This window comes from Canis lupus, chromosome 16 (genome assembly GCF_011100685.1).
Source record: "Canis lupus familiaris isolate Mischka breed German Shepherd chromosome 16, alternate assembly UU_Cfam_GSD_1.0, whole genome shotgun sequence".
Taxonomy (NCBI): domain Eukaryota; kingdom Metazoa; phylum Chordata; class Mammalia; order Carnivora; family Canidae; genus Canis; species Canis lupus.
This window is the reverse complement of record NC_049237.1, coordinates 23662290-23671371: the sequence shown is the minus strand read 5'-3', so window position 1 is coordinate 23671371 and position 9082 is coordinate 23662290. Positions and strand designations below refer to the sequence as shown.

The 9082-nt window shown below is 36.4% G+C and overlaps 1 protein-coding gene across 3 annotated transcripts in view; it reads right to left on the bottom strand.

The window, feature by feature from the left end:
* Positions 1 to 5585: 5585 nt before the first annotated feature.
* Positions 5586 to 9082, bottom strand: part of RNF170 (ring finger protein 170) — a 28781-nt gene continuing 25284 nt past the window's right edge. For all 3 annotated transcript variants that reach the window (XM_038559917.1, XM_038559916.1, XM_038559918.1), the window contains one exon: positions 5586 to 8821. In XM_038559917.1, coding sequence (XP_038415845.1) covers positions 8552 to 8821 — 270 coding nt within the window. In that variant the 3' untranslated portion in view covers positions 5586 to 8551. The remainder of the gene's footprint in view (positions 8822 to 9082) is intronic.

Below are 9082 nucleotides of genomic sequence, written 5' to 3'. Positions count from 1 at the left end.
TAAGGAGGGCACATGATATTATGAGCACTGGGTATTATATGCAACGATGAATCACTAAATTCTACCTCTGAAACGAATAATACACTATATGTTTAACTGAATTTAAATTTAAAAAATTGTTTTTGAGTAAATAAATAAAATCTTAAAAAAAGGGGGGGGGAATCCCTGGGTGGCTCAGCTGTTTAGCATCTGCCTTCGGCCTAGAGCGTGATCCTGGAGACTCGGGATGAGTCCCCCATCAGGCTCCCTGCATGGAGCCTGCTTCTCCCTCTGCCTGTGTCTCTGCCTCTCTCTGTCTTTCATGAATAAATAAAATATTTTTAAAAATTGTTTTAAATCTGTTTATTCAACTTTAATAAAACAGCTTATTAAGCAAACAAGGGCTACACAAGATATGCAAAATTGCCTTTTAGAGAATGGGAGAGATGTTTATATACTGATTTGATCTCTTCATTTGATCCCTTACATAAGTATCAAAATGAATGTATGGGCAGCCCGGGTGGCTCAGCAGTTTAGCGCCACCTTCAGCCCAGGGCCTGATCCTGAAGACCCGGGATCAAGTCCCACGTCTGGCTTCCTGCATGGAGCCTGCTTCTTCTGCCTGTGTCTGTGCCTCTCTGTATCTCTCATGAATAAATAAAATCTTAAAAAAAAAAAAAAACAACCAAAATGAATATCTGCCTTAGCTTTATATGAACATTTATGGGAATGAGAATAAATGGGGTAAACTGAGGAAGGCTGGTTAGAATTCTGCTTTTCAAAGTCTTAAGAAACTAAGAGCTAATTCACTAATAGGTTATTTTTTTTTAAAGGAAATAAATTGATAGTTTTTTAGGAAAAAGGAAAACATAACCCTTGACATGAAAAGGATAAGTTGTCATAATTATTCAAGAAGGGTAAACTTTGTCTTCTTGTTTGATAACCTGGAAAAAAACAAGCCACTTGTTTTGATGTAGGAGAGGGCTAAGGACTAAAGATGTTTTAAATTCACTAATATCTAATAGTTCAGATTTTAATTTCTATACAACTATGCTTTCTTTTTTCTATAAACAACTTTTAGGGGTGCCTAGGTAGCGTAGTTGGTTAAGAGTCTGCCTTTGGCACAGGTCATGATCGGGCTCTCTGTTCATCAGGGAGTCTGCTTCTCCTTCTCACTGTGTGCGCTCTCTCTCTCAAATAAATAAAATCTTTAAAAAAAAAACCCTACAAAATTATTTTATTAAAAATCATTTTTAAACCCCAAAAAACAAAAACAGCAAACAACTTTTATTAAAAGTACCCTACCATTTATTCTCTCTGGCCCTCATTATCCTTATCTGTAAAGCTATGGGACTAAATTTTTTTTTTTTTTTAGATTTATTTATTCATTCATGAGAGACACAGAGAGAGGCAGAGACATAGGCAGAGGGAGAAGCAAGCTCCCTGCAGGAGCCTGATGTAGGACTCGATCCCAGAACTCCAGGATCATGCCCATGAGTCGAAGGCAGACACTTAACCACTGAGCCACCCAGGCATCCCTAAATGAAGAAATCTTAATTTGGAATCCTGAATGGCCACGTCTTTGAATCCTCTGAAAGAAAATTACACATACATGTGTATATATGTGTATATATATATGCATATATATATGCATTTTTCTGGGAGGCTATCTGTAGCTTTCATCTGGTTTTCTAAGGTCCCTTCCAGTTTTAATATCCTAGGATTAGTGACACAGTAATTTTCATGTAGATATAAATTGTTTTCTCTGATTAGAAGGATTAGTGTTTTGATCTGAATGTCAGGTATTGTTTTTTTTTTATTTTATAAAGGATTTATTTATTTTAGAGAGCAGAGGGAGGGGCAGAGGGAGAGAGAGAATCTTAAGCAGGCTCTTTGCCCAGCATAGAGCCCAACACGGGGCTCAATCTCACAACCCTGAGATTATGACTTGAGCAGAAACCAAGAGTCAGACACTAAACCAACTGAGACACCCCAGTGCCCCATGGATGTCAGGTATTTTTAAATACTTTTTCAAAATTCTGTTTTTAAACAAATTAAAATCCAAACTGTTAGATGCCAGTGAGTTTAAAACATCACTAGCCTTTAGCCCTCTCCTGTGTCACGTTGTACTCCTTAGAAGGCCCACAGCTATATACCAGTAGTTTGAAGGAGCATTCAGGACAGTGTGCAAATATGTTTAGTGTTTCTAACTGGGTGTTTACTCCTCTTGTGCACCCTTCTGGGACATGGACCAAATCAGAGGATGTAGGTGGATGGGGATGACAGTGACTGATGAAACCTCAGATTTGCTTGCAGTCAGTACATCAGTGCTTAAATACTGATGCCATGAAGATGGTCTGGTTCTGAGAGAAAAACGAAAGCTCAGTGTTTGTCTTTATTTCTATAACAGTATCACATCCTGTCAACAGCCCTTAAGGCCCACTAGCCTGGGCCTGGGAAACTCTAAGTCTTAGGCCATAAAAATTTGAATGCCCTTTCCTATTCTGACCCACTCCCTGGTTTATGGGGTGCTGTTTAGAAAAACAGAAGACCCTGGAGAATATTAGCATATTTAATGTTTCACAGGGGGGTAGGGGAAGGTGTTGGTGCAAACATAAGGGCATAGACTCACAAAAGAATATTTCAGCATCATAAGAGGATAAAGACCATACAATCATTTCCCTAGATGCAGAAAAAGCATTTGACAATGTACAACATCCATTCATGATAAAAACCCTCAACAAAGGAGGGTTGGTTGAGGGAATACACCTCAACATAGTAAAGCCATATATGAAAAACCCAGAGCTAACATCATACTCAATGGTGAAAAGCTGAGAGCGCCCCCTCCCCACCCACACACACAGTCTAGAACAAGACAAGGATGTCCTCTCTCACCACTTTTATTCAACGTAGTACTGGAAGTCCTACCACAGCAATCAGACAAGAAATAGAAATAAGAGGCATTCAAATTGGTAAGGAAGAAGTAAAACTTCCACTCTTTGCAGATGACATAACATTATATATAGAAAACTTAAAGACTCCACCAAAATACTACAAGAACTGATCAGTGAATTCAATAAGGTTGTAGGATTCAAAATCAATATACAGAAATCCATAGCATTTCTATGCACTAATAATGTAGTAGCAGAGAAATTGAGAAAGCAATTCCATTTATAATTGCATCAAAAAGAATGAAATCCTAGGAATAAATTTAACCAAGGAGGTGAAAAACCTGTACTTTGAAAACTATAAAATACTGATGAAACAAATTGAAGACAACACAAATAGAAAGATATTCCATGTTCATGGATTAGAAGAGCAATATTGTTAAAATGTCTATCCTGCCCAAAGCAATCTACAGATTCAGTGCAATCCCTATGAAAATACCAACAGCAATTTTCATAGAACCAGAACAAATCATCTTAAAATTTGTATGGAACCACACAAGATCCTGAATAGCCAAAGCAATCTCAAAAATGAAAAACAAAACTGTTGGTATCACAATCCCAGACTTAAAATATACTACACAAAGCTATAGTAATCAAACAGCATGATAGTGGTATAAAAATAGACACAAAGATCAATGGAATAGAGGGCCCAGAAATAAACACACGATTATATGGTCAATTAATCTTCAACAAAGGAGGCAAGAATATGCAATGGGCAAAAGATAGTCTCTTCAACAAAAAGGTGTTGGGAAAACCGACAGCTATGTGCAAAAGAATAAAATAGGACTACTTTCCATCACCATACACAAAAACAAATTCAAAATGGATTAAAGGCCTAAACGAAACCATAAAAATCCTTGGAGAGAGTAAGCAGGCAGTAATCTGACAACAGCAATAGTAACATTAATCTAGACACATCTCCTGAGGCAAGGGAAATAAAAAAAAAAAAAAACACTATTGGGACTACATCAAAATAAAAAGCTTCTGTGCAGCAAAGGAAACAATCAACAAAACAAAAAGATAACTTACTGAATATAGAAGATATTTAAAAATGACATATCCAATAAGAAGTTAGTATCAAAAATACATAAACTTCTACAACTCAACACCAAAACAGCAAATAATCCAATTACAAAATGGGCAAAGACATGAACAGGCATTTCTCCAAAGACGTCATCCAGATAGCCAGCAGTCACTGAAAAGATGCCCAACATCACTAATCAGGAAAATGCAAATCAAAACTACAGGAGATATTACATCACACCTGTCAGAATGGCTAAAATCAAAAGCTCAAGAAACAAGCATGGATGAGGAGATGGAGATAAACAAACCCTCTTGCACTGTTAGTGGGAATGCAAACTAGCGCAGCCACTATGAAAAAACAGTATGAATTTTCCTCAAAAAAGTTAAAAACACAATTACCATATGACCCAGTAATTCCACTACTGGGTATTTACCCAAAGAAAATGAAAATACTAATTTGAAAAGCTACATGCACTCCTATGTTTACTGCAGCATTATTTAAAATAGCCAAGATAGGGCACTTAGGTGGTTCCATGGTTGAGCATCTGCCTTTGGCTCAGGTCATGATCCCAGGATCCTGGGATCGAGTCCCACATTGGGCTCCCCACAGGGAGCCTGCTTCTCCCTTTGCCTGTGTCTCTGCCTCTGTCTCTCATGAATAAATAAAATCTTTTTAAAAATAAAAATAAAATAGCCAAGATATGGAAGCAGCCCAAGTGTCCACTGATAGACGAATGGATAAAAAAGATGTGGGGGGGGGGTGTGTGTGTATAATGGAATATTACTCAGCCATAAAAAGAATGAAATCTTGCCATTTACAACATCATGGATAGATCTATACGGTGTAATATTAAGTGAAATTAAGCCAAAGAAAGAAAAATACCATATGAGTTCATTCACATATGGAATTTAAGAAACAAAACAAACATAGAAAGGAGAGAAAAAAAACAGACTCAAATATAGAGAACTGGTGATGGGTAGGGGGATAGGTGAGATAGGTGAAGGGAATTAAGAGTACATTTAACATGATGACCACTGAGTAATGTATAGAATTGCTGAATCACTAGATTGTACACTTGAAACTAATGTAACACTATATACTAATTATACTGGAATTAAAATTAAAAAAAGATGTTAGGAAAAAAAAAGGTAATCAAATATATACTCTAAAGAAATAGGGGTGGGCAAATCAGTGTACAAGCCTAAATTCTAATTCCAATTCCACCAGAATAGATTGCCCACGTTAAATAATTTTCCTCAGGGCAGACCAGGTGGCTCAGCGGTTTAGCGCCGCCTTCAGCCCAGGGCATGATCCTGGAGACCTGGGATCAAGTCCCACGTCAGGCTCCCTGCATGGAGCCTGCTTCTCCCTCTGCCTGTGTCTCTGCCTCTCTCTTTCTCTCCTCTCTGTGTATTCTCATGAATAAATAAATAAAATCTTAAAAAAAATAATTTTCCTCAAAAATAAAAACATTTATACTTTTTCAGTTTAAAAATATGTAAGCATAATTAGAAATGTGATGAGACATTGGATGTCTGTTAGTGAAAAAAAGTCACTGCAACAATTACATTGAACACTATTTCAGGAGTTCTGAATTTTAAAGCAAACAATATTAAACAGGAATATAACACAAGTTTTTAATTTTAGATATATTGCTTTTATTCAAAAGAGTAACTGCTTGACAACCTAAGTCACAAAGTTTGGACCAAACCACCAGTCCACTGAAATAGCCCTGTGAGGTTTGTATCTGCACAGCCACAGGGACCCTTGTTGCTTTCAAATGCTGAGAATTATAGTAGCTGAAACCAGTGTTCTAATGAACAGAATAATTGTTTCCACCATCATGTTCCCCCATGATGCCTAAAGTTATCTTCTGCTCCTCAGGTTGGACCATCTGTTTTTGTGAAAGTTACAATATTGCAGTTTACAAAAATCCAAATTGTTCCTTTGATTTATATGATCTAACTCTAAATCATAGAAGTATTACTATTTTAAAACACTGATTGACTCTACTTGCTTTAAATAATCTCAAATCCCTTTCACGTTTATTATCAGTAATCAGGAAAGATGAAATAAGCAGTCCTAAAATTCTGAGATGTCCACGTGTTCCCTTTTCAATTTAATAAGACTTCACATTATATAGTGTCTTTGTATGTTACAGAAGTTGGTACAATACACCTCTATCAGGAAAGTCTTAGAAGGAATTACAAATATTACAATAAACTTATAACTAGAAATGTGACATTTGAAGCAGAATACATGCAGAGAAAATTAAATCCTTTCAAAAAAAAAATGACATTGCTATAGCCCACATCAAATTTGTAATTGGTGACAAATCTGTTTCTAGTCTGGTAAATGGTGGCATACCCAAGTCCCAACTTGTTAGCTTTTCAACAGGTAATTGCAGCTGAAACATGTCACCACTCTGGACATTTGATTTGGAACTGTAGAATTAGGATTCATGAAGTCTTGATATATCATCTTTCTAGACCCTTCCTCTTAAATCACCTAAGTTAATGCTACTCCAGTGTGTTCTGAAAGGCTTCCCAAGGTTCCCAGTTTCTCTCCTGCTTCATCTCTTCATAGTAACCTTCACATCTATTTGAACCCATACTAAGGAGTTTACTAAGAGTCTAATACCTGTTTATGCAGTTATTTGTGCATGGCTTCAGACCAAAATTTAATCTGTAACACATGGATTTCATCTATGAAAAGGCAGGCAGCAATACTCTGCCTTCTTCACATGACTGTCCTAAGGATGTCAAGTATGCAAGAAATGCTTTAATTATAATGTATTACATTTATGCATTATTGTTTTCTCTATGACAAGCAATACCTTTGTCCTACACCCAAATTAGAAAATACTGTTACTGGTATTTCATTCAGCATCTCATTAATTGATGATTAATCAGATGAACTTGAGAGAATGTGATAGATTTGGGGGTTTTTCTCCCTCAGTATATAAATAGGCTTACTAACATATGGACGGACAGTATGACCATCAGTGACTGCAAGGTGACAGAGCCAGCACTGACCCCTTGGCATTGATTGATTACCTTGCTGTCCAGTTCACAGATGAGCAGTGCCAGCTGAGGGAGTCAGGATTTCATAACCTTGTGGTTTTGATTCTTCTAAAACAGAAAACTGCAGATGAGAGCATTAGGTACTTATGCTGTAGCCATCAAAAAAGCAAGATAACTTTTTTATTGAATTGCCTCAGACAACACTTGCTTATTGTGTTAGACCTGAGGAATCTGGGCTATATGCTGCCATCTAGGGACAGTATTACAAAAGTTTTCTGATAAGAGAAAACCAAAATTGCCCATTCTGTTGGTATAGCTCACCAGTAATATCTCTTGTTAAATTTAAATAGTGTCCCTATACCCATCCCAAGGTCTTTGATGCTCATTGCCATGAAAAGCTACTTTCCTCAGAAATGCATCAAACTACTATGTGTTTGCAGTATCACAGAGGTTCCTGAAAAAAAATTTCCCTTTACAAGTTACTTTGATAGATGATTTCTATAAAAGAACCAAATTCTTGGGCAGCCCTAGTGGCCCAGCGGTTTAGCACCACTTACAGCCCAGGGTGTGATCCTGGAGACCTGGGATCGGGTCCCAAGTCGGGCTCCCTGCATGGAGCCTGCTTCTGTCTCTGCCCCGCCCCTGTCTCTCACGAATAAATAAATAAAATCTTAAAAAAAAAAAAAAAAAAAACCAAATTCTTGTTTAAATGTTACAACTGAGAAAAATCATGTGTGCTGACTACAGATAAATGTCTTGTATCATGTTAATTCTTCTTTTGATTAAGAAGTGTCTTATAAACCAAAACATAAAATCAAATTATAGGGGCAGCCCGGGTGGCTCAGCGATTTAGCGCCGACTTCGGTCCAGGGCCTGATCCTGGGGACCCGGGATGGAGTCCCACGTTGGGCTCCCTGCATGGAGCCTGCTTCTCCCTCTGCCTGTGTCTCTGCATCTCTCTCTATCTCTGTGTCTCTCATGAATAAATAAATTTAAAAAAATCATATTATAAATTTCAAGTTTCTTCTTTAACTGTAGCTGATAGCAAAGAATTATATCAAAATGGAAAAGCACAACTGCTCCAAATGCATAAAACTTAGCTAGTACTAAAAGACACACTGACTTTCCCCCAATATTGTACAACATTTTATTGTAACAAAAATAATTAGATGCATCTCGTAGCGATATATTATCATATAGATACACACTGAGAAGGATAAATTGGATAAACTGTAAAACAGTATCTTACTATTTTTCCAATTAATCTGAGTAATTTTTGGAAAAATAAAAAGGTACAAAATTATCCCTTTTTATATAATTCCATATTTTTTCCAGAGACTTAGAGACAACACAGAATCAAGATATAGTTGTTAAGTTATTATAATTCTAATCTTAATATTAGAACCTGTAATGTAAAAATTCCAGTCCTATCTTGTTAGGCATTTGCCAAATGAAATCAAATGTTTGCCATACAGTGGTTTTAAGCTTGTACAATAATATTCAAATGCTATATATACTGCCATGGGCTCTTCTGATTTCACACATAGGCTGAAATATTTTAGTAAACTCACACTTTTTCACCTGTTTAGTCTTTGTGTTATCACTTCTCGATACATAATAGAGATGTAGATGAGCAACAAAAAGATGACAAAGAAATCATCTAGAAAGCCTAGAATTCCAAACAAGGCTTCAGGTACAAAATCTAGAGGTGATATGAGATAGAAAAAAGCTCCCATTAAACAAAGTATTATCCTGATGCGGAACATCCAGAAAAGGCCCCCGACTGAAAACATTTCCCTGAATGCATGCCTCAGTAAAGTAGGTAGATCCATAATTCTTTCCATAATCTGGTAGGGGGAAGAACAAAATATGATTTGTCATCTAATATGTCAGATATCAAAATAATATAATATTCTTACAATGTGCAAACTCAGTTAACATGAATTAAGGAGTTTCACATATTTTTTAGTTATATCTTTTATTTAAAAACAGATCTTTGATAACTAGGTTCTTATAAAGTAGATCTTACAGCAGATAACTGAAAAGCAACTAAAATGTCAACAAACTTAATTAAAATATAGGATATACTGAAGCAAAATTCAAGTCCT